We start from the raw sequence: 27,107 nt of genomic DNA on the forward strand, positions 1-27,107 counted from the left end.
TGCCAGCCTCTCCCCTGACCACGTGACTTGCACTACTAGGAGACACATCTGCCTGCTGTGTGGTCACTGAGAGCGACCCAGAGCTAGAGGTAGAATATCGGGAGAGCCGTGAATCAGACCTGGGGCCTGCTGGGCTTGACTCTGCCTCGCTGTCGGATGCAGACACTGTGAATCCTGATGAAGACTCCTTCAGTATCTTGGGGGGTGACTCACCCACTGGGCCTGAGAGCCTCCTGCATGACCTGCCACCACTCTTCCTGCACCTCACATGCTCCGTGCGGCTGCGTGGGCAGCACAGCTCAGTACCTGTATGCAGCCTGCCTACCTGCCTGGGTGAGTTTGAAGCAGCCCAAGGGGAAGCCAAAGGTCCTAGAACCGCCTGCCTGTGTTGGAGTGGAGGAGAGCCTAGGGCTTATGTCTAACACTTAGAACTTGGAATCTGTGCTTGTCTTAGAACCCTCAGCAACCCCTCACTTTCCCCCTCTCCCAGGCCAGGTGCTTTCCAGTCTGGAGGGCCCCACAGTTGGAGGCCGAGTTCCCTTGAGGGACCTGAGCGTGACTCTGGATGTCTTTGTGCTGACCTTGCCCCTGGAAGTGGAGCTTCCCACGGCCTCGGACCCTCAGCACCACCGGTGTGGCAGCAAGTTTGGTGGGGGAATTGGGACCTTGTTAGGGTAGGGAGACCACTAAGGGAATCTAGAGCACTTGGGGACTAAGGAGGCCTTGAGGAGTTCAAGAAAGGAGTGAGGAGGAGGCCCTGGTAGGATAGTAGCTCGTGACCTTTGACTTTTTTTCCCACCCTGTTCAGGTCAACATCTGAAAGCAGTGCTTCATTCCCACGATCCCCAGGGCAGCCATCATCTTTAAGGTCAGATGATGGCCTAGGGCCCCCACTGCCGCTCCCAGAAGAAGAGAGGTACTTCCTTTTCTGCCTCTCACAGTTTATTACTTCCTTTGAATTTTGTTTTCTGGAAACCAGTATCTAAATTTTTCTTACAATTAGGCACCCAGGACTATCCAATTTGGCCACACCCCACAGACTGGCTATTGAGACCACCATGAATGAGGTGAGCCCCCTGCTCCCAACACTGTAACTGATTCCCTTCCCGTCATATAAGTGAGATAAGGTACCCCACTTTGTTCTAGGATAGAAGCAAGGCCTCTCTCAGTCTGTGAGGCAAAGTATCTTCTAGCCCTGGAGTGAGGGGATGCCCAAGGAAGCAAGGGAGATGCCCTTTGTCACCTTCTGTCTGACTGTAGATCCGCTGGTTGTTGGAAGATGAAATGGTGGGGGCACTTCGAAGAGGGGGCATCCCCCAGAGCCCTGCCCTGCACCGCGCAGCTGCCCATATCCATAGCTCTCCTGGACGCTCCACCTGCCTTCGCCAAACTCTGCCACTGAGCTTTGTATTTGGGCCAGAGCGTTCCCTCACACAATTCAAGGAGGTGAGTTGCCCTCGGAACACTGCAGGGTCACCGTGGGGCCCGTCCTTCCCTGGGCACCAGGCACAGGACTGGAAGGCCTCCTGTTAGTTTGAGCTCATAGAGTTATCCCTCCTGACTCCCTGCTTACCACATCATCTGCCCTCACCCCTGTGCTTGGCAGCCCAACTCAGTGGAAAGAAACCCAGCTCCCAACCTGTTAACTGCTCCTGTTGAACCTTAGGCAAGTCACTGAACCTTTTCTTACCTCAGCAGTGGGGATGCCAGCATCTGCTTCACCAGGTAGTTAGGAGTATCTTATGAGGAAGCATAGCACACCATCTGTAAGGAGGGCTGCCCCTGCCTGAACTGTGATCTTGGCTCCTGCTCCCTAGGAGTTCCGCTGCCTCCATCTCCCTGGCCATGTTCTTCTTGAAGACCCTGACAGTGGCTTCTTCTTTGTGGCAGCTGGCCAACAGCCACATGGGTCCCATGAGGAGCCTTCTTCAGCAGCCTGGGCTTGGCATAGTCCTGAGGACAAGGCTGAAGGCATCGAAGGGGAGGTGAGTCTACCTGGGAATAGAGGGGGGTGGCAGGTGTGTGAGGCCTGTACCTCAGTCCTGACTGCCTGTTCTTCAGACCCTGACAGTCAGCCCCCAAGCACCTGGGTCCCCAGAGGATTCTGAGAATGCCCCCCTCATCAGCCTGCCCAGCCTGCCACAGGGAGGTAAGAGAAGACTTGGGCAGCAAAGTCTGAGGGCCAGGAGTAGATGCCTGGCCCTGCTTCCATTTTTGGAGGGAGGCCCTAGACAGGATTGGGAGAGGCTCCAGGCATTTTCCTTCTCTATCCAGGGAGTCAGCCTGGGCCCAGCCGGGGACTAAGTCTCATGTCCAGTCAGGGGAGTGTGGACTCAGACCAGCTAGGTAAGCTTGGGGGAAGGGGTGAAGGACTCTAAGCTGTTGGGAGGTAGGCTTAAGGCTGCACAGGAAAAGGTCTGGGCAGGGGGCATCAGAAGGAACTAACATGAGGTGCATCAAGCCCGATGCACCTGGAGGATCACATGAGTCAGGCCCAGCTTTGGATGGGATTGACCTTCAACACATCTGACACAGGTTATGATGGTGGCAGCAGTGGCTCAGACAGTGAGGGTCCCATTGACACCCTTGGTGAGAAGGCCCCCTTCACACTGCGGACTCCATCTGGGCCAGCACCTCCACAGCCTTCACTCTCAGGCCTCCCTGGGCCCTGCCTGCCTGACTTCTGGCTCATTGTCCGGGTCCTGCAGGACCGTGTGGAAGTATATGCACATGCGCGGTAAGTAGAAGCCAGGGCCTGCACCCTCACATTCTCACTAACCTCTTCTCTGTGTTCCCACAATACCTCTCTCCAGTGTTGTTAGAAGTAAGACTTGGGACTGAGAGCTTGGGTAGGGATCCAACTTGTATTCTTAGGTTGGTGGCTCCTGATCACTTCCCACATCTTGGCTTCTAGCTGAGCATTAACAACATCTAAGGTTCAGAGCAGCTTCAGAAGTTTATGTATAGAAATAAGGCCTAAAAAGGCTGGACGCAGTGGCTCACACCTGTAATCCCAGCACTTTGGGAGGCCGAGGCTGCTGAGGTCAGGAGTTCATGACCAGCCTGGCCAACATAGTGAAACCCCCGTCTCCATTAAAAATACAAAAATTAGTTGGGTATGATGGCAGGCGCCTATAGTCCCAGCTAATTGGGAGGCTGAGGCAGAAGAATATCTTGAACCTGGGAGGTGGAGGTTGTAGTGAGCGAGATTATGCCACTATACTCCAGCCTGGGTGACAAAGTGAGACACTGTCGCCAAAAAAACAAAACAAAACAAAAGAAGGCATAATAGCTAATATTTAACAAGTGCATACTATGTGGTAGGCACTGTTGTAGCACTTACATGAATTGCTCATTTACCTACATAGCAACCCTAAGGCCTATTATTATCCTTATCATATGGGTGAAGAAACTGAAGCACAGGTAAGTTAAATACTTGTCCAGCTCCCTAGTAAGTGACAGAGCTGGATTCATGTGTCTGTTCACTACTGCTGTTATTTCAGGGGTGGGTGGGATTTGCAGGGTAAGGTGGGATTGAAAAGGAAGGAAGACCCCTATTCTGACAAAGAGTTGAGAAGAAAGAAGAGGTGCACAGCATAAACAAGCCTCAGTGTGGTGGCCTTGTGGGAACTGGTGGAGCCTCAGCATCCAGAACTATCTTGAGAATTCTGCTTTTTCCATTTCCCACCAGGTTCACCTCTGTCCAAGTCTGTGCCCTTTTCATGGCTTCCCTTGGCCCCAGCTCCATGACTTTCCCTCCTCTTTGTGATATATAAAACTGCAGTTATGTCATAGCATATATGTATCATGCCGTTAAACATAACTCCTCCCCATTGCAGTTCTGCTCAGATCTATCCTTCCTTCCCAGGAGCCTGATTCGGGAAGATGGGGGGCCGGGCACTGAGTGTCGCCACCTGCAGCAGCTCCTGGTGAGGCGAGTTGGGGAGATCTGTAGGGAGGTCAACCAGGTAAGAGGCAGGACTCTCTAGGCCCTGAGACACAGGGCAGATGAGGAACAAATTTCTAAGAACTTGCTTTCAGAAGCTATTGGTCCATTTCAGAATCAATAATTACGGGAAGTGTTTTGACTCCCCTAGTTAGGAGGATGCTGTTTCTTCCCCAGCTCCCTACAAACTTGGGGGTGCTCCACAGCCCACCCCCAGTAACAGTAGGTTACTCTCTCATACCATCCCAGTAACCATGAGATATTCCCTGTCATTGCACTATGCTAGCATTAGTGATATATTAGTGACCCAGACAGAGGAACACTAATTCCACGGAGCTTATGTAGAATGAGGGACAATCGAACAACTGAATTACACAACTTATTTCAGTTACAACTGTGAAGAATCCTAGAAGGAGCAGTAGAAACTGCTATGTAAGCATGTAACAGGGACCTGACCATCTGAAGTATCAGGGAAAGCTGCTTGGAGGAAGTGATTTTTAAGCTGAGATCTAAAAGATGGTGAACAGATTCTGACACCAAAGGGGCAAGTCTTCTTGACTGAAAATCACCCACAGAGCCCTGAGCTCTGACCTCTCAGTGGTGACTGATGTTCTTGTTGACCTCTAATCCCCACTGATAGTGGTTATTCTCTCTGGCATTTGATCACCCCTGACCACCACCACCCACTTAGGAGGAGATACTTCAGTTCCCTGACCTCATGCTCCTTCTCCCAGCGACTGCTTCTTCAAGACCTTCATGACAGCCACGTGTGTAACTCTCTTCTGGTGGCCGAGAGTGAAGAAGATCTGTGGCGCAGCGAGACTCCCTTCCACTCCCGTCAGCGGGCACCACTGCCCAGTGATGGTGAGATCCCACGCAGGAGTCTCCCTCACAAGGGGATGCTACTGCCCTTTGTTCTACCGAATACTTTGGTGAAAGCCGAGGGCAGAGTCCTCATTACTTGGTCATCAGTGCCAAGTACTAGAGAGAGAGCCAGGAGGATAGGACAGGAAAGGATCACTGGATTTGGCTGCTGCTGCAAGTTCATCAGTGATTTTCATGGAAGTACTTTCAGTAGAGTTATGGGAATAGAAACCAGATGAAATTAAAAGTGAAAGAGGGTGATAAGATGGGACGGAGAATAAGTACTCTTTCAAGTAGCTTGGCAGTGAAGAGGCAGAGAAAATAGATACAGCAGTAACTAAAGAAAGATGGGGGCAAGGAAGGAGCTTTAAAATAAAGTAGAGCCTTGAGCATGTTTATATTCCACAGGGAAAAAGCCAGTGGAGAGGGAGAGGTTGAAGAATACAGGAGAGGAGAGATCATTGAAGGGGCACCAGGCCATGATCTGTCTTCCTAAGGGCCTGCCTCTGCATGGCCCTGTCTCATTACCCAAAATGACCATTCCCCTGGTAGGGGAATAGATGGGGAGGTATCTGGGGGAGTGAGGACAAGCAGGCCAGTTCCAAGTAAGAGAAATCCAGAGAAGAGGAGCCTGGGGGCCAGTAGAATTGGCCTTCTGATTGGCTGTTCCTCTAGACAAGCAGCCACAGGACTGCTTTGGGATTTCTGATCATGGTAAGAAAACATGGTAATCCACTCAAGATGGTAACTGAAGTCTCAACACTTCTCCCTTCTCTTACTCCTGATGACCTCTCACCCCAACACATAGAGAAAAAGGGGAACCATAACATTCCTTTGCAGTTCTCCCTCTGGTTTAAAAGTAAAATGAGACCACTCCTTATTTTTAACATTCTCAGCAAGTCTGTAGACAAACATTTCTGGCATCTCCAGGAGAGTGAATCTCAGCACATCCTGGGTTCTCCTCCATATCAAAGCAGAGTCCCCATAATTAGTGGACTCCTATGGTTTCAAAGGCATCTTCTACAAATTGAAGATGAGCTGGGACAGGCGAACACTTTTACTTCAAAATGACTTCTAGCAGCCTGAGATGTAAGACCAGTCAGAACCCAGCCCTTCCTCATTTTAGTCTCTCCAGAATTTTTCCCTGAAACCCTTAGCAACCAGCATTCCATTCCAGAGCCTCTACACAGAAACCCCAGGAGCTGTTCACACTTGAAAGCAGCTTCTCTGAGAAACCAGACTGCCACTTCAATCTACTGGAAGGTTCCCTGGAAACCTGAAAAGGGTCGAAGGAGTCATTGTACTGTGGCCATGGGTTCCTGTGTACTGCCACACCACCCTTTGGGTTTGTTGGCGTTTCTGTCCTCCAAAACCCAGGATTATCTTACCCTGCAACTGGTGTGCATAAGCAGCCATACCCTTTCGTCTTAATGAGGTTACTGTTGCAACTCTCTGGAGGACACAGGCTTACAGTGCCATTGACATATATTATGACAGGGTCAGAATCTCTTGGCATGAGCTTGAGGATTTTCTCATGCTTTGCCTGCCTTGATACCTCTCCTTAGCTCCTAAGTCTCCTTGAGAATGTTCTGGAAGCCTTGTGCTATGACCTGTGTTCCTAAGGGCATGCATCTGCCTGGCCCTGTCATGTTACCCAAAATGATCATTTCTCTGCAGTAGTCAGGGACGAGTCTGGGGGAGTGAGGATAAGTAGGCCAGTTCCCAGGTGAGAAGTGTGGAGGGCAGAGGGCGGTGTGTCCCATTTCTAATTACTGCTCCCTTTTCCCCAGATTATGCTGCTGATGAGAGCTGTGCACCCCGAGGGTACCTGGCAGCCACAATGCAGTTTGTCCCTGGCCATTTCTCCTGTGACGTTGTGTGGGGAACTGTGATCCGAGTCCATTCACGCCTCAAAATGGGGCCCAGCATGGGGGTCTCTCGGGGTATGTATGTGATAGCATGAGGAGGCAGGTGGGCATTGGAAGGATCTGGAAAAGGCAGTTTCCTAAGCCCATGTTACTTGCCCAGCAATCCAGGCCCTGCGCTCTGTGCTCAATGCCTTCTCTGTGGTGAACCGGAAGAACATGTTTGTTTATCAGGAGCGAGCAACGAAGGCTGTGTACTATCTTCGGTATGTGAGCTCCTAGAAGGTGGATAGGGCATGAGTTAAGGATGGCATGGGAGGAGGCATGTCCAAAAATACGCTGCTCTTTCCCAGGCTCCTGGAGACATCCTGCAGTGACCGGCCTTGGAAAGGGGATGTTCTGCCCCCTTCCCTTGCTCTGTCCCGAAGCCAAGAGCCCATCTACTCTGAGGAAGCCTCGGCATGTATCACTCTCACTCCCTGATGCCCCCATGTCCCCTTGCACTTTGCTCTCTGGAGCCAGAGCCCTGACCTTAATTTTCCCTGTAGGGTCCTCGTTCTCCCTTAGACATGGTCTCCAGCCGCAGTTCAGATGCTGCTCGTCCTGTGGGCCAAGTGGACAGACATATCCAGCTGCTGGTCCATGGTGTTGGGCAGGCAGGTAAGGTCTGAGAAGGCGGTAGGGGAGTGGCCATGTGAGGCTCCAGAACCCTCTGGGCCTTCTCTTCTAACCTTGCAAACATTACATTAGAAATTATATAACAGTCTCAGCCCAAGACCTGGTACACGTTAAGTGAGCCATAAATATGAGGTGGAGGCTCCAGAACCCTCTGGGACTTTTAGAGCATCCTACCTACTCCTCCCTGTGCCTCCTCTAGTTCCTGCTGTGCTGGGGCTTTCCTCAAGTGGGAGATGTGTTGGAAGGGACTGGCTTCTGCTATGTTCAGGGGATGGAACTGCAGTTGATTGAGGTGCAGCTTGAGGAAGGGGAGCTGGGGTGGCTGGAGAACTGGTGATGCCACCAGCCTGATGGCAGACTGGGTTCAGGGTGAAGAGGATGGTTATTTGAGATGTCTTACCCAAGGTGTCCAGTAGGCAACTGGATTTTCCAGCTAGTATTTATGGCTCAGTTAACATGTGCTGGTCTTGGGCTGAGACTGTTACATAACTTCTAGTAAAATTCTTGCAACAAACCTATGAGGATGATACTATCATAATTCCCATTTTATGGATGAAGGCACTGAGGTTTTGAGAGTAAAACTTATGTCCACAGTCACATAGCGAGTAGCTTGGCAGAGTTGGAACCTAATGCTGCCTACCTTCAGAGCTGGCACTCCTAACACTGACTCTGGTATACAGGGGATTGTTTGAGTTTGGGGTGTTAAGGCTGCTTTGGGGATAGCTGGATCCTCTACCAGTATCCCCACCTTCCCACCATGATTGTGTCAAGGTCCCGAGATCACGGATGAGCTTGTGCGAGTTCTGCGTCGGCGCCTGGATGAGGCCACACTGGACGTCATCACAGTCATGCTTGTTCGGAACTGCAAGCTGACACCAGCTGATGTGGAGGTCAGCTCCCTCCCAGGCACCAGCATCCTTCCCAGACTCAGCCACAGGTGCCGGGACAGTCTAGGCTGGAACTTCTGCATTCAGCTCTGCCCTATTCTTTCCACTCTGCAGTTCATCCAGCCCCCTGGAAGTCTCCCCTCAGAGGTGCTACATCTGGCCCTACCCACCTCCTGCAGGCCCTGGCTTCCAGCTCTGGCCTGGTACCTGCGGCAGAACTTGCTCATCTTCCTGCACTCTCCCAAGTACACAGATAGCAACAGCCAGAACCACTTCCAAGTGAGATTGCACCCATCTCTCTCCACACTCATGTGTACTCCTGCCCCATGCACACCCTTGCTGACTCTCCTACAGATACCTCTATAAATCAGCTTTGCCCATGGACCTGTATACACCCATATCCCCCGGGGACCTTTATTATCCACCTGTGTCCTCTTGTGCCCCTATGTCTCCCTGTGCCACCTTCCCCACTGTGGGAACCCAGTTCTGAGGGTTTTGTCCATTTGTTTGGTCTTAGTGCTCTGTGGCTGTTCTCTCCCCAGCATCCACTCCCACCACAGGGTGGCCTCCCTGACTTGGACATCTACTTGTATAACAAGCCTGGTGGACAGGGCACGGGAGGCAAAGGTATGGGGCAGGGCACAAGCCTGTGGCACACCAGGTGAAGGAAAGCCTTTTGTCATCCTGTTGCTGAGAGGACCTTTCCTAGGCTTGCAGCTGAGTGGAGGGTCTTGGGAGGGGCAGTCTGCAAGTCCCAGAGCTGAGCCTTCCTATGGATTTCTATCCAGGGGTTGCCTGCATCACTCTAGCCTTTGTGGATGAAGGAGGGGCCCCCTTGTCACTGGCGTTGTGGCCCCCCTCCTCTCCGGGGCCCCCAGACCTACTGCGAGAGGAGGAATTTGAGCAACTGACCCAGGTCATCCGCTGCCCGGTCATTCTGGACAGTTCTTCAGGTGGGACAGCTTGGTCAGAGGATGAGGTCTTCAGTTATTGCTGTGGGAGGTAAGGTTGGTAGGTAGAGTGGGCTCTAGGGACACCCTTAAGTGTCCCTTGTTCTTCCTTCCAGCTCAGAATGGGGCCCCACGGCTTCGACTGGATGTGTGGGAAAAGGGGAACATTAGTATCGTGCAGCTGGAGGAGAAGCTCCGAGGAGCAGCTCGCCAGGCCCTGGCTGATGCCATCTTTGAGCTTCAGCTGCTGCCAGCTTCACTATGTACAGAGGACACACCCCCAGGTATGCAAGTCAGGAGGCCCTTGGGGTCCCGAGAATGTCACAGATCCAGGCAGGACAGTGTGGCAGGTGAGGGTGCAAAGGTGGGGTTTAGGGGAAGCATGACAGAGTACTAAGACATCACAACCACTTCCGCACAGTTGTCCATGAACTTGTGTGCATCATCCAGGTGCTACACTGGCAGCAGTGAATGGATGCAGCTGCTCACCCACTTAGAGCAGGCTCTTTCATCAGGAGCTCACCTCACACACATGGCTACACACTGTCAGTTGTATATACTGTCATTCAGTGACAGAGTAGGTGGCAAGTCACTGTCACACAGTCCTGAGGTTTGGTTTTCTGGAATGGGGATTGGTGGTTAGTGATAGGTATCTGTAATGTCTGGTGTCCACAGGAAGTCTCAGGAGCGGATCGTTGGAAACTAAGAGCTCTGCAGGCCGAGCTAGCACCTTTCCTCCTGCCCCTGTCCCTGGGGAGCCTGTGACTCCACCCAGCAAAGCTGGCCGGCGTAGCTTCTGGGATATGCTGGTAATGAGAGGAAGTGGTGAAGTGGGCATCTACCTTCCTGCCTGCCTCCTAGCTCCTCCTACACTCCCTCCTGTCTCCCAGTCCCCTATAGGCCTTGCCACAATCTCCTTTTACATAAAACTGTTCTGTCCTGCCAGACACCATGGCGTGTACCTTTAGTTGCAGCTCCTCAGAAGGATGAAGCAGGAAGATTGCTTCAGGCCAAGAGTTCACAGCTGCAGTGTGTTGTGATCACGCCTGTTAATGGCCACTGCACTCCAGCCTGGGCAACATATAAACACTCTTATCTCTTTAAAAACAAAACAAAAACTGCTCTATCTTTTGGACTAGAATTTGCAGAATGTGGCAAGTTCTCACTGATGTAGAGGGAGCCTTAACTTATTATGTGCCTTCACTTCCATTTTTCTTGTTGAATTCTCACAACAGCTTGCAAGATAAGTAGAGCTTTTACAGTGAGGAAGGTGAGGCTTACGAAAGTTAAGTAACCTTCCCAAAGCTCTTTAGCCAGCCCCTGCAGAAGCCAGGGTCTGAACCCAGACCTGTGAATCTTTCAAGCTCACTACTGTTCCATAGTGCCTCCATCCTACACCATTCCTCTTCCCAGTAGCCCTTCCTCATTCACTGCATTGCCCCCAGAGTAAAACAGAATGTGGGGATTTGGGTTCCCCCAAAACAACTGATGACATTGTCCTGGATCGGCCAGAAGACACTCGGGGCCGGAGGCGTCACAAAACTGAGAGTGTTCGGACTCCCGGTGGAGCTGAGCGGGCTCCGGGCTCAGATTCCGGAGCCCAGAGACAAAGGTATGTGTGGCGGTGTTGTGCCCCAGGAGGGGATGGGCGTGAAGTCACGAATGGGCCTTGGTCTGTGTAAACATACATGTGTCATGTATGGACGTGAGGCTCTTACTCCCACTGTCTTCAGACGTCGGACAACACAACTAGAAGAGGGTGAGGTGGGGACGCTTCATCCTGTGTTTGCTTGCATCGCTCAGCGCTGGATGGAGTTTATGGTTCAGATTGGTGAGACCCCAGCCTCCCCTCCCATCCCTCAACCACAGCCTGGTCTCCATCCTGCAGCCCCACAGTAACTGCTCTGCCTCCCAGGTTGTGCCTCAGTGTCCAGAAGCTCCACCCACATGGTGTCCCGGTTCCTCCTTCCATCCGTCCTGTCTGAGTTCACCGCACTGGTCACCTCAATGGCTGTAGACACCAGTGTCCGCCTCTTTGAGCAGCATTTGTGAGTGTAGATCCTATAGAATTGAAGAGAACTTCCCCAGACTTCCTAAAAGCTGGGCCTATAAGAAGCCAAACCTGAGGAAGCTGAGCTAGGAGAGGTGGAAATGAGGCCCAGGGAGGTGAAGGCTAGGCCAGAGAGTGGTGCCATGGATGGCCTTTCTGTCTGCCCTCCCTTTCAATAGGGGTTCAGAGCCGGAGATCTTTAGCCCTTGTTTTCCTGGGCAGCTGGGCCCCTCTCCCCACCCCGCAGCTGAGCGGCACCTGCTGCTTCTGGGAAGGAACTTCTTACAGTGGAGGAGACCAACACAGCAGGGTGAGGGCATGGCCATGGGGGTAGGCTAAAAGTGACTGGTGGGGTCTCCAACCTTGCAGAGGGGAGGGTGGGATCAAGGGGGATCTGTTCTCAGGCCCCCATTGTGCCCCTCCCCCACCATGTAGCTGCCAAATCCATGCAGCGCTTCGAACCAGGAGGTGATGGGAGCTCAGGGCGAAATGCTCCCCGGCAGAGGCTCTTGCTACTGGAGGTCATGGACAAGAAGGTAGATGTGGGGCCAGGGACTGGGTGGGAAGAGGGGTTCCAGAATCTCACTGACCCTAACCCTGGATCTCCAGCTACAGTTGCTGACCTATAACTGGGCTCCAGACCTGGGGGCAGCGTTGGGCCGAGCACTGGTTCGCCTGGTGCAGTGGCAGAATGCACGAGCCCATCTCATCTTCTGCCTACTCAGCCAGAAGCTTGGACTCTTCCACCATTATGGCCAGTTGGACTTCCCCGTGCGAGATGAAAAGGTGCCTGCTGCTCTGGCTCTTCCTGTAGTTCTGGCTACTGAGGGGTCAGTTCAAGGAAATACCAGATCAGAAGCCAAGAGAGTTGGGACAGACTGAGGGTAGAGGTAGTGGGGAGGGAGAGTCTGAAAGAGAAAGCCATGGGATGAGAGAGAGGGTCCGAGGGCAAAGGCTCTGAACCCATTGCGATGCTCCATCTCTCAGGAACCAAACCCATTCCTGCTGCCAACCATGGAAGTGGAGACCCTCATCCGGAGTGCCAGTCCCCCACTGAGCCGTGAGCAGGGCCGGCTGAGTGGGTCCTCTCGTAGTGGGGGTCCCCTTCCCCTGGACACATTCCCCTTTGACGAGGCCCTAAGGGATATCACAGCTGCCCGCCCCAGCTCCACACTTGGTCCTGTGCCCAGACCTCCTGATCCTGTCACCTACCATGGACAACAGTTCCTAGAGATCAAGATGGCAGAGCGCAGAGGTGAGGGTACTGGGCCAGGCAGTGGGAACAGGAAATCTGTGGAATCTGGGAGGAAGTGGGTGACAGTGCCTGGGGCTACTTCTAATGCCTTCAACCCTCAGAGTTGGAGCGCCAGATGAAGATGGAAAACCTGTTCGTAACCTGGCAGCAGCGTTCTACCCCCGCCAGTATGCCCATCAGTGTGAGTAACCCAAGCTTGCCATCTTCCACGAGGACCTGTGACCCTGCCCCGTCACTGCTCCATGCTCAATACCCTGTTTCCCCAGGCTGGGGAGCTGGAGACCCTGAAGCAGTCATCCCGCCTGGTGCATTATTGTGCAACAGCCCTCCTGTTTGACCCAGCTGCCTGGCTGCATGGGCCCCCAGAGACCTCTGGACCCCCTGAGGGGCAGGTGAGGCTGACTCCCAGACTTCTAGGAGAACTTTGCTTGCCCCACAGTGAACCCCTCTCCTCCATCCCCAGCGGGATGGTTGACAGTGGGGAGAGTTTTCCTTGACCTTTACTCTCACAGCGTCGCCATCGCCCTGAGTCAGGGTCTGGGAGCCGAGAGGCCCCCGCAAGCTGTGAATCCTTGGATGTGTCGCCCCCGGGAGCCCGTGAAGAGCCTTGGCTGAAGGAGCTGAGCTTGGCTTTCCTGCAGCAATATGTGCAATATCTGCAGAGCATAGGTTTTGTGCTGGTACCACTGCGGCCCCCCTCACCCACCCGCAGGTGAGCCCATCCCTGCTTTCCCTTCTGTCTTCTCTTGCACTGCAAGTGAGGCCTCATGGGCCCTTCCTCTCTTTACAAGGTCCTGTGTTAACAACTCAGGCTGGGCCTATGCATGTTCATCCCACTGGGCTCACACATGTGTGAGGGTCTTAGACACTTTCACACAGCCCACATGTGTCCTGCCAACCTTGTACGCTTTGTGGAACTCATGACACTCATACACAGAACTATGTCCATTCTCACAAAGCTCATGCCACACACATCTTGTACCCTTACATGCTTGCATACATCTGCACACATGAATTTTTTTGGAGACAGAGTCTTGCTCTGTCACCTAGGCTGGAGTGCAGAGGCACAATCTCAGCTCACTGCAACCTCCACCTCCTGGGTTCGAGCAATTCTTGTCCCTCAGTCTGCTAAGCAGCTGGGATTGCAGGTGCACACCACCCTGCCTGGCTAATTTATTGTGTTTAGGCTGGTCTTGAACTCCTCAACTCAGGCAATCCGCCTGCCTCAGCCTCCCAAAATGCTAGATGTGAGCCATCAAACCTGGCCTGCACATGTGAATCCTGTACATGCTCCTAAGCCTCTGGATCTGGGCCTTAATGATTCCTGTGCTGATCATCCACTGACCTCTCCTGAGATTTGATGTGGTTTTGGCCCAGGGAAGTCCTTTTTCTCAGCAAGGACCTCTGTGCTAGGCCTACATGCATCCTTGACCTGTTCTTGGTCATGTTCACCCACTGGCCAGTACTGACAGGTCTGAGTCTTGGGAAGTAGGCAGCCCCTCTGTCACCACCACCATCTTCCCTGAGGTCAGGGACAACTCTGCAGCCCCCTTTCCATCCACCGTCAAATCTCAAAATTCCCGTGTTTGTGGCCCCTGCTCTGTGTTCCTCTCCAGATTTTGTGTTCCCTGTCTTATCCCAGTGGCTGTATGCAAAAAATGAGCTGTTCACTTACGGCTACTTTTATTGTCTCCAGATTTGTGAGTTTATCAAGGCATGTTCTCCTCCCCTCTATTTTCAGTTAGAATCTTTTAAAGCCAGTAGTCCAGAAAGCCAATTCCAACTCCCTGGTGTTTCTGTGACCACCTCTCCACTCCCCAGGCTTCACTCTCTTTCAGGCATTAGAAAGAAAAGGCATGCCTGCCCCTCCTGTGAGCCCATCTCAGAGGCCAGGCTGGCCCCTCCTACCCTGGGGAGGAGCTGCCCCATTTGCTGCCTTGACAGCCCATTATTCCCAGCTATAGGAGCTTCTCTAAAGGACTTTAGTTTGCACACTGGCCATCAGTTATGTTTTTCTCCACAAATCTGAATTCCTTTTTAAAACAAGACACTGGGTTTAAAAAAAAAAAAGTTTCTACAGCAAAATTTAAAGCCAGGCCTTCCCTTCCCACCAGTCTTTAACCGTCAACAATCACTAAGTCTTGTCCCAGTTTCCTTGAGGTTTAAATGAGACATTTTTCCCAACGGAGACTCTGACCCCCAGCAAGAATTCTGGCAGTTTATGGCCCCTTGGTGTGAATGGGTCCCCCCCAACCCCTTCTGTTCTGTCCTTTCTTCCCAGTCCCTCCCCTGCTTCCCTTCTCCCCCAGGCTCTGTACTAAGCTGTGAAGAATAACTGGCCTCTAAAAGCCTAGAACTGCCATCCCCCAATCAAAAGACAGCAGCTTTTCCCTCTCAGAGGAAAGTACTTAACCAGGCATCAAGCATCTCCTTGAATTTTCCTAATCAAATCGTAGGCATGCATCACCCTCCTCCTCCTCTCTCCTGCCCAGCACGTACCCTCTCAGTTGCAGAGGGAGGCTTAGTCTCCACCTCCCCACTGAGCACTGTTTTTGCCTCCCTTGAAGCGGCAGCTGCTGTGGAGAGAGCTTGGCCCTGCAGTCTAGACCTGGACTCTAGGCCCAGCCTTCCCACTCACAGTGGCACCTTTGTGAGCCTGTTTCCTCCCCTGCAAAATGATTCCATGTAAAATGGATTCTGAGTCTGATCACTATGACTGCACACCACTGGCCTGCCTCATCCTCTTATCCCTCCTTTTCTACAGCACCAGCCGGCCTCGGGCCATGGCTATCCTTGGAACAGAGGGTCGAGGCTCCTTCTCCTGCCCTAAAATCAAGACTGATGGGAGCCCCAAGGTAACTCGTCATACAATGGTAAAGTTACTGATGCGGAATTACTTCCCCAAGGCCTGAGGTCATTGACCCTGAGTGATGTACTGAGGTCACTGGTCCCAGACTGACCCCATTAAAGTCAGGGACCTAAGGAACTTCCACCCTACTGACTTGAGGTTGGTGAGCCCCTAACTCTTGCCCCCTTTTTCCTTTTTTCAGAGCACGAGCTCTCCAGTAACCACTTATCACCTGCAGCGGGCACTCCCCGGGGGCATCATCCTCATGGAACTGGTGTTCCAGGTAAGCAGGAAGAACACTGAGTGGAGAGAGTCAGATGCACCAGCCTCTCACCCTCCTGATCTCATCTTCACTCTTCCTTCAGGGCTGTTACTTCTGTGTCAAACAGTTTGCCCTGGAATGTTCCCGAATCCCAATGGGGCAGGCTGTCAACTCACAGGTATGTGGCTGAGGTGTGGGCATAGTCATTGTACCCCAGTGTCCTGTGGGCAGCATGGCTCCATGTCTTATCTGCTGGGCAGTAGAGTAATGCAGCGGGCAGGCTGGCCCAGTGACTGATCCAGTGCTGTGGCCTGGCTAGGTCAGTGCTTATTCCAGTGCCGTGACTGCCCTCACTACCAGGCTGACACTGTCGGTCATCCAAAGCATGTTTAGCTGTAGCCCTGAGGCAGCACAGTGCCTGGGCTGGCCTGTGGTTATCTAGAGTCTGTGGCAGACCCTAGTGGAATCTGGGATACAGCAAAATGGCCCAGTCTCTCAAAATGACCCTAGTTTCATGGAAAGAGTTATAATATGGTATGGAAAATGGAGGCTAGAATGGGGAGGCCTTCCTACAGAAACCATTCTGGCAGAGGGTGTTCCACTGGGCCATAGCAACAGGGGAAATCTTGCGCTTCTTCCCAGGGAAGAAGGAAAATGTGTATTGGGCAGCCAGTGCAGCCACACCCTAACACTGTCTCCTGCTGCTGCCTCCCCAGCTATCCATGCTGTTCACAGAGGAGTGTGACAAGGTGCGGGACCTGATGCACGTGCACTCGTTCAGCTATGACTTCCACCTGCGCCTCGTGCACCAGCACGTGCTGGGTGCCCACCTAGTGCTGCGGCATGGCTACCATCTCACCACCTTCCTGCGACACTTCCTGGCCCACCACCCTGATGGACCCCACTTTGGCCGCAATCACATTTACCAAGGTGGGTGCCCAAGGGCAAGCCAGTGAACCCAAAAAAGAACAGGCCACAGGTGGCTCCAGGTCAGGGCTGGTGGGACTACCTCCCTGGACACGTGGGTCCATGTTGTTAATCACCTCATGTCACACATACCATGTCCCCATGTTTCTGTCCTGTGTCTGTCTCTCACCAGAGTTGGGACCCCATGTTACCTGTCCCTGCTCTCTGTTCTGAGTCACTTTTGTCCCATCTCAGTGTTCCACAGGAATGCAGGAGCTCCCAAGGAAAGCAGACTCACTCTGCCTGCCAGTCAGAGCCTTAGAGACTCCCATTCCTGTGCCCCACCAGATCAGTGTGTCCGTTCTAGGCTTAGTGTCCACTGTCTATTACTTACCCCTCAGGGACATTGGAGCTCCCCACACCACTCATTGCTGCCCACCAGCTGTACAACTACGTGGCTGACCATGCCAGCTCTTACCACATGAAGCCACTGCGAATGGCCCGGCCAGGGGGCCCAGAACACAATGAGTATGCCCTGGTGTCGGCCTGGCATAGGTAAGGCTGGGAGGGGCATCCAGCACGCATGCTGCAGGAGCTGCGGTTGGGGCACACTTGAGCAGAGAGACCCATGTTTTTTTGGGGCAGAAGGGGTGAGGTTTGTTTCATTAGAACTCCAGTTGACATCTCCCCAACCTGTCCTACACAGCTCTGGCTCCTACCTGGACTCTGAGGGACTTCGCCACCAGGATGACTTTGATGTGTCTTTGCTTGTCTGTCACTGTGCTGCACCCTTTGAGGAGCAAGGAGAGGCCGAGCGGCACATTCTGCGGTCAGCAGTTCCCCTATCTCGAACATGCCCATTTCCCAGTGTGCCTCCCACCCTGCCCTGTGTGTCTCTTGCTGTGACCGCCACTCTCCTGCCCTACTCCCTACCCCAGGCTACAGTTCTTCGTGGTGCTCACCAGCCAGCGAGAGCTCTTCCCCAGGCTCACTACCGACATGCGCCGCTTCCGGAAGCCACCCAGACTGCCCCCTGAGCCAGAGGCTCCTGGGAGTTCAGCTGGCAGTCCTGGGGAGGGCCCAGGGCTTGTTCTAGCCCCTGGACCGGCTCCTCTGTTCCCACCACTGGCTGCAGAGGTGGGCATGGCACGGGCACGGCTGGCTCAGCTGGTACGGCTGGCTGGAGGGCACTGCCGTCGGGACACCCTCTGGAAGCGCCTCTTCTTGCTGGAGCCACCAGGGCCTGATCGACTACGGTTAGGGGGGCGCCTGGCCCTGGCAGAGCTGGAGGAGCTCCTAGAAGCAGTCCATGCCAAATCCATTGGGGACATCGACCCCCAGCTGGTAAGGGACTGTGGACTCCAGAAAGAGCTGGGATAGATGCCAGGAATTCCACTGGCACCCAGGACAGAGGGCACAAGAATCTGAGGTGAGTGGAACAGCAGACTCAGGCCTGTGGCTCCTCCCCCAGGACTGTTTCCTATCCATGACGGTCTCCTGGTACCAGAGCCTGATTAAAGTTCTTCTAAGCCGCTTCCCCCAGAGCTGTCGCCATTTCCAAAGTCCAGACTTGGGAACTCAGTACCTGGTAAGTCCCCTTGACTTTCCTCTGAAAAGGGAAACACAGCAGAAACCCTCACCTGACAGATGCACCCCTCAGCCTGACCAAACAAGCTGTGCTCTGGAGGGAGGCCTAGACAGAACAGGACTACACAGAAACATGTAAAACCCTTCGAGTACTGGGCATCAAGCCACAGCATGTGATTCTCAGCAGCTCTGCCCTCAGAAACTCACCAAGAACACAAACCTTGGCTTGAGATCCCGAGGGCCAGGCTCTGGAACTCACAACCCAAGGAGCTCTCAGAACTTCATCAGTGGTTGGTGTCAGAGGCTGGAGCCCCAGAAAGGACCCTTGGGCTTTGAAGCCTTGTTATTCAAAGTGTGGTCCACAGACCAGCAGCCACAGCACCTGGGAGCTTGCTGAAATGCAAGCTCTCCAGCCACACTCCAGACTGCTGACTTGGGATCTGCAGGCAAACAGTCTCCCCAGGTGATTTGTGTGCACACTGAAGTGTGAAAGCACTGCTGTAAAGGACAGGTAGAGAGAAGAGAGCTATGGTGGTGGGCCCTAGCATGGGGCATTAAGGAACCTGCAGAGATGGGCCTGGCCAGAGCTGAGGTTCAAGAAAGGAGGCATTCGAGAGAAGATTTCAAGTAAAAAAGTAGGAGTTGGAGCCAGGTGAGGGGTCCTACAGCCCAGTGCTTGTGCAGAGGATTCATTTCAGAGTGCAGGAAGGGTCTCCCAGAGAAGCCTATGCCAGTTAGAATGAGGCTGCACTAGGTTGTGAATAAAGGGGGGTGCACCTGTGGGCAGTGGGAAGGCTGGAGCAGGAGTGGGTTTCAGGGAAGGGTAATGAGTTCAGCCTGGGGCAAGCTGAGTCTGAAGTCTATAAGGCCCTTCACGGTCTGCAAGGCCTGTGGGCATCAGGATTCCAGCTCAGGAGAGTCCTAGGCAGCAGCTCTGAACAGGCGGTAACTGAAGCCTTAGGAGAGCAAATCATCCCAGTATGGGTTACCAAGTGCAGCATTAGGGAGCTGACAGACATAAGGGGACAGGACAATCCCAGGGGCGGTCAGAGAGGAGACCCAGGACAGGAGACAAGGAGGTTGTGCCAGGGGTACAGTGCTCTCCGTTGATTGGCTTCAGTGTGCCAGGCTCTGTGTGGGGCCTCCAGGATCAACTATTACCCCTCATTCTGACACAGCTCAGACAGGCTGACCAGCAAGCCAGCAAGGATGAGGATAGAGGCTCAATTTGGAGACACAGTCCTATGTGACCTTGGGGTACAGGCGGGGTGAGGGGTAGAGATGGAAGTAGGCCTCTCCGCATCCTCCCTTCGCCACCTCAGGGGGAGACAGACCTCAGTCCACTGCTCATCTTTTGCTGCAGGTTGTGCTGAATCAGAAGTTCACTGACTGCTTTGTGCTAGTGTTTCTGGACTCCCACTTAGGAAAGACGGTGAGAACAAGTGGGGGGCTTTGTTTCAGCCTAGTGGGAGGCCATACCCCAAATGCTCTACCTCAGAGCCTGTTGAGGTTGGGGTGCCCACCCTTTCTGAGCCCTGCTTCCTGTCCCCACCCATGCCCTCCTCTCATCAGCGCACCCCCACGGTGTTCCCCATAGTCTTTGACAGTGGTTTTCCGAGAGCCCTTCCCAGTACAGCCCCAGGACAGCGAGAGCCCCCCTGCCCAGCTGGTCTCCACCTATCACCACCTGGAGTCTGTCATCAATACAGCCTGTTTCACTCTCTGGACCCGCCTCCTCTGAGGGAGTGGACTGGACCACTGAATGTCACTACTCCTCAAATCATGGGTCTACAATGTTGCCCGCCAGAGGCAGGACCGCCAGCCCTTCTGGGCCCCAGGACAGGCCAGACACTGAGTGACACCAAAGGCTTTGGGACTATGTCTTGGGGGTCTGCTGCCCCAGTCTGGCAGCAGGAACTGCCCTTCCCAAACACCCACAGCCACTGACCAATCCAGGACTCCATCCCCTTGTACCTTTTGGGCCCTTCTGGGGCACTCCTTTCTGCCCACCTGCTAGAGTCCCCGGAGTTCACACGGGATTGCAAGCACTCACCCCCTAGAGCTCCACTGCCTGAATCCTGCCGCCAGCCTTTGACCACTGTCAGCCACCTGCACCCCTTGAGCCCTCAGGTCTTCATTTCCCACTTGGACATCACTGCTGGACATTCCCATCGAGATGACACCTGGGTTCCAATCTCAGCTCTTCCTTTGAAGCACCTGGGACCACTGTCAAGTCTCTGCTCTTGGACCCTGGGTTTCTCATCCTTTAATGAGGAGGTGGGCTCAGAAGCTCTCCCATCTCCACAGCAACCCTGGCATTGGCTTCTCAGTGGGAGGGAAGCAACAGAGAAACTGAAGTATTAGACACTGTGTGTCCCCCCACCCCATAACAAAGATATATGACAGTGTTCAGCAGGTCATCTTTAATGCAGAGAAGGAGACAGGATCTCACTCGCTGTCTGGAGGCATGTGGGTGGTGTGCAGGCCCTCACTGGCCAGCCCCTGGGTGGCCCCGCCTGTCCCAGTATGACCGTAGCCAGCTCAGGCCCTCTACTGTATCTCCTGCAAGGAGAGACCTTGGCGTCTCAGCCCACATGGAGAAAACGGCCCCTGTCCAAGTTCCTCCAGAACTCCCTTCCCCAGGGCCATGCCTCACCTTGAGGCCGATACTCGCAGCCCACAAAACCTTTGTAGCCTTCATCTTCCAGCAGTTGAAACAGATAGGGGAAGTTCAGCTCTCCGGGGCTGCTGGGCTCCCCTCGGCCTGGGACCTGTGCCACCTGCACGTGCCCTGGGGACAGATGAGGACAGATGTAGGGTCCGGGCTCCTGCCGGGGCCTGAAGGACAGACGTGGGGATTGAAAGGGTGAAAGAGCAAAGAAAGCTCCTCTCACCGACAATGGGCAGGAACTCCCGGATGTTTCCTGTCAGGTTCCCATCCATGATCTGCCAGTGGAATATGTCCTGGGGAAGAGGATTCTACAGTCCAAGACCCTATAGGCTCTGCCTTGCTTCCAAGATTGAGAGAACATGGGCTCTCTGCAAAGTACCCCCTTTCTTCCACTTACCATTTGTAATTGGAGGTTGGGTCTTCCCACCTTCTGTAAGATGGCTGCCGCTGGAAGAGAAGCCAGGGAGTGGGCCATGAGCCTCAAGGAAAGCACAGGTATCCAAGGGACAGAAGGATCCACAGGCCTGGGGTCCTACCCTGCTGAGGCGTGTCCAGGAAGTACTGGGGGTCAGTGATGCGGGTGTTGATGGGCTCCAGCAGTCCCACAAGGTCCTCCTAGCAGCATGTCGGGTGCTGTGAATAGAGCTCCTTCCCAAGTTTGTCCCCCATCAGTCACTGGTCAAGGCCCTCACCTGTCCTTCTGACCTAGGCCGGCAGCCAGCCTTGTGCCTCACATGCTGTCCCCACTGTGCAACCGCTCCGCTCTGTGTTTCCACCTTTCTCACCTGAGCCAAAACCCCAGCTGCATGCCTCAGATTCTCTAGAAAAACGGTCTCCATCTCAGCCTTGACTGCTGCTGGGTCAGCCCCCTGGGGTACTCGGCCAGCCATCAGGTGGATCCTGTGGAGAAGATATACTGGAGGCCTTGCCTCCCTTGGCTCTCTCTACACCTCTCGCAGGATTCCCTGACTATGCTGGCCTCACCTGTCTCCCCAGGTCTCCAGTCCATGACACCTGCGTCACGACGCCCAGGCATCCGGGCACTTTCAGACACTTCAGTGACAGTTGAGGGGCAAGCCCTCTCCCAAACACCTCAGTGTCCACTCCCCCCTACCCCCCACCTCCAGTAATTTCCACCTCTCCTTCCCTCAGTCATTCTCAACATACAACCTGCTAAAGTCTCACCTTTAAAAATTATCCTGACCCTTGCCCTTCTCAAGTATGCCATGCTGCTGTTTCTACTTCCTCTCCTCACATCTACTTCTTAGCCTCTTCCCATCTGTTTTCTCCCCTACCATTCACCAGTAGTGATCCCATTGCCAGTTCCTTCTGAGCCTGTTTGGCCTCTGCAGGATTTGGCATTTGACCAGCTCCACTTTGAGCCGTCCACCTCCTGCCATCACTCGGATCTTAGCCACATTCAGCTTCAAGCCAACATTCCAGGTCTCCCCACCCCAACAGGCTACCCATCCAGCCTCAGGAACGCTGCTCAACACACCAGGCCTCCTCTTGCCAGGAATACTCTACCTCCTGCTCATCAAGCAATGCCCACTCCTTCAAGACAGTCCAAGCATCACTACCTGTAAGCAGCTTTCTCTGATCCAGACAGGGTTAGGTGCCTACCCTGCTCCCACAGCTTACTTGAATAGGCCCGTCCTCAAATGGATCACTGCATATATTTCTATCTCCCTAGGCAGACTGAGCTCCCAGCATGGGATCCCGGCATGGGGTGAGCATGAAAGAGTGGCAAACAGACTGGCACAGGACAGATAAAATATAAAAGACAGTTTACAAAGGACCAGGACCGCAGGGGCGGAGATAGGCCAGTGGGCTCAGACTTCTGAACGTCTCATACCTGGCGTCCTCGACGCCCTTAACCTGCGGCAGGGTCATGGGTCACAGAGGGGTGGGGGATGGGGGTACCTGGGACAGCCCAGGGCCTTGGCGTACCGCACAGCCTGCTCCAGACCTTCTCGGAAGGCCTCCTGTCTCCCGGGGACGGCCCCCAGCCCCATTTCCCCCTTCTCATGATCTCCTGCAGAGAGAACTGGCCTCAGCCCCCAGGTCCGGCACCCACACCCGGGTCCCTCCAGCCCTCCCGGCCTGCCACGCACCCGGAGGCGTGTTTATCAGCACCAGCCGCAGCCCCGCTTCCCGCGCCGCCCGCGCCAGCGCCTCGGGCGGCTCCGCGTAAGGCCAGGCCACCTCGGCGGCCTCGAAGCCCGAGCTGCCCGCGGCCCGCAGTCGCGGGAGGAGGCCGGGGAGCTCCGGGAATAGCCAGGACAGATTGGCAGAGAAGCGCAGCGGCGCCATGATGGGGGAGGCCGGACCGGGCAGAGTCCGCAGGCCCCGGAGGCGGCGGGCGGGGCGGGGCTCTCCTTGCTGACCCGGCGAACAAAAGCGCACTGTTCCGGGTTAGAAGAAGCGAGGTGCTGTAAAAACCCGGGTCTTCGTGGAAAGCGCCTTTAGTTAGCTAGAGAGGAAGCGCGGGGAGAGGCGGAGGGGCGGGGCGAGGGTGGCACCAGGAGGAGGTGGGGAGGCCGGGCCGTGAGCCTGAGAACCGGCTGCCCAAGGGCACGGTTACGACGATGGGACGGGCACTTTAATACTGAGTCTCTCCTCTGATTATAAAAATGCTATCTGTTCATGAAGCAGCATTTGAAAGCTGTATGACCAAACAAGCACTTTTATACCACCAGTTTTCACGACACTAGCCTGTTAGCTTGCCCGTCCAAGTTTTAAAATATGCCATTTTTTCTTTGAAAATTCTGACCATTCGGTGTATGCGGTTTTATAGGCCATTTTTCATGGAATATTATTTTGTGAACATTTCCTCGTGTTTTCCAATAGCCTTCAAAGTCAGCGCCTTCGCTGCTCATTGTCGCACACGTAAGCACCGAGTCATTATTGTATCCGTGGATGGATAACACGCGCGCACTGCAAGCGCACTTTCATGCACGTCTTAGTACCTATCTCGGACTCTTTTTCGAGTCCTTTTCTAGAGATGTCCATCACAGTGTTTGTCCGTTCACACCGTTCGTCTTTTGCAAGGGAAGCCGCCCCATTAAGCAGCTATGGGTGAACTGTCCCCTTAGCCTTAGCCTCAGCTGATTGAACCAGGGAGGTCATCTGATCTCAGGGCAGCCAATCCATAGACTGGCCAAAGACCTCTTACTTGCACCGTTTGGCGAGATAATCTAACCAATCAAGAGTACAAACAAGGAAATGCTGAGAGTCAACAGGTGGTGGTGCCGGAAGATGACTGGGCTGTAGAAAAGAAATAAGGCAGAGTCCTATGGTACAAAAAAACTAGAGCGGAAAGGAGGGGGAAAAAGCCCTGTGAATAGAGGTAGCACACTGAGAAACTCCTGTCGTCCCAGGGGTGCCCAAACCCATTGCTGCTCCCAGGTGTGTGCACTTAAGGCTGGAATCCTTAGACTTTCCTGGGTTTTGGTGTCTGTATACCCTTTTAATGTTTCCTGAGATGATATGAATGATTTACTTTCATCTTCAGTAACTCAACTGATGGGGTAGGTACTTATAGGTAGAATTACATGGTCAAAAATAGGAACATATTTAAGTTACTGATGTGCTAAATTTCCTTTGAAAAATGTAAATTTATGCCCCAACAGTTCATAAATAAACGTCATATTGATCTATCGTCTGTGCTAACTTTGACAGAGATGGTGAAAGTGCAACATTAGGAACACCCAGCTCCCACTGTTTGTTCTGTCAATGCTCAACTCCATCTCAAATGAGGCCAGCTCAGACATCAGGGATCCAGCCTGATCCCGTAGTGAACCCAAAGGCTTGGCAGGTTCCATCTCTTCAGCTCTGCCTCCAAGAACAGACTGCCACCAGCTGACACTGATCACCTGATTTCTTGCCCATTTGCAGCTTTTTTTTGCACTAGGACCTTTGCCTTGTCCTGCAAGGTGTTTCTTGGGTAACAAGATCAAGATCTCACTAAGTGTAAGATTGTAATCAGTCCCAACTTTAGTGTGTTTGCAATCCAAAATTGGCAATACAGAATAACATCTAGAGGAAGTAATTCCTTTATTACCACCTCGATGTTAATCCCTACTATGCAAATTTTATTGATGATGTTGAAAGCACCACCATCTGCTGAGCTCTGCGTCAGGAACAAAATGTGTCCAACTCCCAATGGTCCACCCCTTTTTTCCTTGGACATCTCTTAGGGCAGTAAAGATTATCTATAAACTAGACATACGTGACTCAGGTTCCCCTTAATTCCCTTACAACACCTTCATGTTATATGCCAAGATAAATATATAAAGAGTACAATGTCCATGAAAATTATTTGCTTTATTCACCTTTGACTGTCTGCATCTTATGCCACCTTGCAACACAGCCATGACACCCTAAGTTATCACAAGTCTTGATTATTTGCATTTGACTTTTTTTTTGCTTTATTGTGCTTCACAGATACATATTTGACTTTTAACCAAATAATTTGCACAGGTGTGATGTTAAAGTAACAACAATTTGTAAATAGTTGCATGGATAATAGCAAAAACTTTAGTACAGAGTTCAGAATCTCAGTCGATCACTGGATAGCATTTGGCAATGCAGTAAAACATATTACAACTCATGTGAAATGCAAATCAAAACCTCAATGAAATTCCATTTTATGTCTTCCAGATTGGCAAAAATAAAAAAAGACATTATCAAATATTGGATAGGATTTGGAACAACTGCTGATAGGAGTGTAAATCACTATAACCTCCTTGTAAAACAATTTGGCATTGTCTCTTAAAGCTGATATGCCTTTGATCCAACATTTCTTGCACAGGTGTATCCCCTGAAGAAAGTTTTTGCACAAGTGTACCAGGAAACAAGTAAAGTGATGTTCACAGCAGAACTATTCATGTAGCAAAAAGATGGAACTAACCCAAATGTCCATCCATCCATATGTAGATGAGTTGTGTAACAGTATAGCATACCATGTTGTACAAGAGAAAGCTGGTGGCTCAAATGATAAAACTGAGTGTGTTGTTATGTTAGGGCAATATATGAAGACCTTAGTGAAGTTTGGTTGGAATTGAAAAACATCATTATGAAGGCATCAAGTAGATAAATCTCAGAAACATAATCTCTAGAGGAAGAAGCAAATCACAGAGAAATATATACACTGTGATTCCATTGATACAAAGTCAAAGGCAGGGAAAACCAACAGGGTCTTGTGTAGGAATATAGACATCTCTGGTAAAACAATGAAGAGCAAGTGAATAATTATCACAAAATTCAGCATGATGGTGATGACCTCTAGAGGAGGAGCGAAGAGGGTGGCCTTGGAGCCTTTGAAAGCATTCGTTATCCCTTCTCTTACCTTGGATAGCACAGTCACGTATGTTAATGTTACTACTCTTCTTTAAAGCTAACATATATTTTATAAAGATCATTTTGTATCTGTTTTATATTTAATGAAAACACATTTTTGAAACCTTCTGTATGCATTACTGCCATCTGTTAGCATATTTGATATGAACATCCTCATTGTGGTATCATTATAATCAAGATTTTTCTACAGGTTCAGCTTGTTTGTATTGTTTGTCTGGTTTGAATAATAATGACCACTTTTTAGACTCAACTTGTCACTGCTCAGTATGGTGGTCTTTATTGTATTATCTGCCAAGAACCTGTGGCAGGCAGCCTGTAAAATGGTCCCAAATAGGTCAGAGGGAGTGGCTCATGCCTCTGAGCATTTTGGGAGGCTGAGGCGGGAGGATAATTTGAGCCCAGGAGTTTGAGACCAGTGTCAGCAACCTAGTGAAACCCCATCTTGACAAAAGTATAAAAATTGGCCAGGCATGGTGGCATGTGTGTGTAGTCCCAGCCTCCAGAGGCTGAGGTGAAAAGATCACTTGGGTCTGGGGGATCAAGGCTGCAGTGAGCTGTGATTACACCACTGCACTCCAGCCTGGGTGACAAAGCAAGACCTTGTCACATAAAATAAAACTGATTGACCATTGGCAAGATTAACCAAGTAAAGAAGAAAGAAAATCCAAATAACCTTACTAAGAAACGAAACAGAAATATTACAACTGACACCACTGAAATACAAAAGCTCATTCAAGGCAACTATGAACACCTTTATGCACATAAACTAGAAAACCTGGAAGAAATGGATAAATTCCTGGAAAAATACAACCCTCCTAGCTTAAATCAGGAAGAATTAGATACCCTGAACAGACCAAGAAGAAGCAGGAAGATTGAAACGGTAATTTAAAAATTACCAACAAAATTAAGTCCAGGACCAGACAGATTCACAGCAGAATTCTACCAGACATTCAAAGAACTGGTACCAATCCTTTTGA

At 52.2% G+C, this 27,107-nt stretch overlaps 2 protein-coding genes across 10 annotated transcripts in view; one reads left to right on the top strand and one right to left on the bottom strand.

Moving 5' to 3' along the window:
• The window catches only part of SZT2 (SZT2 subunit of KICSTOR complex), a 69,835-nt gene that overhangs the window by 35,780 nt on the left and 6,948 nt on the right, over window positions 1–27,107 (top strand). The window contains exons 32-73 of one of the 6 annotated variants that reach the window (XR_013519970.1): window positions 40–333; window positions 491–632; window positions 809–916; window positions 1,004–1,067; window positions 1,261–1,446; window positions 1,818–1,985; window positions 2,062–2,149; window positions 2,275–2,346; window positions 2,536–2,737; window positions 3,869–3,968; window positions 4,681–4,810; window positions 6,601–6,753; window positions 6,839–6,941; window positions 7,029–7,134; window positions 7,224–7,335; window positions 8,125–8,243; window positions 8,355–8,519; window positions 8,783–8,867; window positions 9,029–9,193; window positions 9,307–9,474; window positions 9,866–9,999; window positions 10,636–10,802; window positions 10,924–11,021; window positions 11,106–11,238; window positions 11,420–11,550; window positions 11,676–11,776; window positions 11,850–12,026; window positions 12,228–12,495; window positions 12,597–12,676; window positions 12,762–12,887; window positions 13,008–13,207; window positions 15,260–15,350; window positions 15,546–15,626; window positions 15,709–15,783; window positions 16,322–16,535; window positions 16,913–17,066; window positions 17,218–17,340; window positions 17,450–17,855; window positions 17,983–18,099; window positions 19,462–19,530; window positions 22,231–22,351; window positions 22,463–22,498. Coding sequence is in view for 4 of the 6 variants with exons in the window: in XM_078331437.1 (XP_078187563.1) it covers window positions 40–333; window positions 491–632; window positions 809–916; window positions 1,004–1,067; window positions 1,261–1,446; window positions 1,818–1,985; window positions 2,062–2,149; window positions 2,275–2,346; window positions 2,536–2,737; window positions 3,869–3,968; window positions 4,681–4,810; window positions 6,601–6,753; window positions 6,839–6,941; window positions 7,029–7,134; window positions 7,224–7,335; window positions 8,125–8,243; window positions 8,355–8,519; window positions 8,783–8,867; window positions 9,029–9,193; window positions 9,307–9,474; window positions 9,866–9,999; window positions 10,636–10,802; window positions 10,924–11,021; window positions 11,106–11,238; window positions 11,420–11,550; window positions 11,676–11,776; window positions 11,850–12,026; window positions 12,228–12,495; window positions 12,597–12,676; window positions 12,762–12,887; window positions 13,008–13,207; window positions 15,260–15,350; window positions 15,546–15,626; window positions 15,709–15,783; window positions 16,322–16,535; window positions 16,913–17,066; window positions 17,218–17,340; window positions 17,450–17,855; window positions 17,983–18,099; window positions 19,462–19,530; window positions 22,231–22,542 (5,987 nt within the window). In the remaining 2 variants the exon portion in view is untranslated. Of the gene's footprint in view, window positions 1–39; window positions 334–490; window positions 633–808; window positions 917–1,003; window positions 1,068–1,260; window positions 1,447–1,817; window positions 1,986–2,061; window positions 2,150–2,274; window positions 2,347–2,535; window positions 2,738–3,868; window positions 3,969–4,680; window positions 4,811–6,600; window positions 6,754–6,838; window positions 6,942–7,028; window positions 7,135–7,223; window positions 7,336–8,124; window positions 8,244–8,354; window positions 8,520–8,782; window positions 8,868–9,028; window positions 9,194–9,306; window positions 9,475–9,865; window positions 10,000–10,635; window positions 10,803–10,923; window positions 11,022–11,105; window positions 11,239–11,419; window positions 11,551–11,675; window positions 11,777–11,849; window positions 12,027–12,227; window positions 12,496–12,596; window positions 12,677–12,761; window positions 12,888–13,007; window positions 13,208–15,259; window positions 15,351–15,545; window positions 15,627–15,708; window positions 15,784–16,321; window positions 16,536–16,912; window positions 17,067–17,217; window positions 17,341–17,449; window positions 17,856–17,982; window positions 18,100–19,461; window positions 19,531–19,695; window positions 20,507–22,230; window positions 22,693–27,107 lie in introns of those variants that run through there. The other 5 variants (XM_078331438.1, XR_013519969.1, XM_078331437.1 and 2 more) reach the window with 5 other exon arrangements.
• Window positions 20,507–23,120, bottom strand: HYI (hydroxypyruvate isomerase (putative)). 4 transcript variants are annotated; one of them, XM_009001059.5, is made up of 8 exons: window positions 22,884–23,120; window positions 22,720–22,804; window positions 21,555–21,669; window positions 21,306–21,384; window positions 21,167–21,216; window positions 20,993–21,062; window positions 20,755–20,889; window positions 20,507–20,660 (listed from the first exon to the last, which is right to left on the bottom strand). In XM_009001059.5, exons 1-8 carry the CDS (start codon window positions 23,080–23,082, stop codon window positions 20,587–20,589), a joined length of 807 nt encoding a protein of 268 aa, XP_008999307.1. In that variant the 5' UTR covers window positions 23,083–23,120; the 3' UTR covers window positions 20,507–20,586. The 4 variants fall into 4 exon arrangements, with proteins under 4 accessions (XP_008999307.1, XP_008999306.1, XP_002807044.2 ...); XM_009001058.5 differs by having other exon boundaries at window positions 20,993–21,077; XM_002806998.7 differs by having other exon boundaries at window positions 22,693–22,804.

The sequence above is a fragment of the Callithrix jacchus genome, chromosome 7 (genome assembly GCF_049354715.1).
Source record: "Callithrix jacchus isolate 240 chromosome 7, calJac240_pri, whole genome shotgun sequence".
NCBI lineage: Eukaryota > Metazoa > Chordata > Mammalia > Primates > Cebidae > Callithrix > Callithrix jacchus.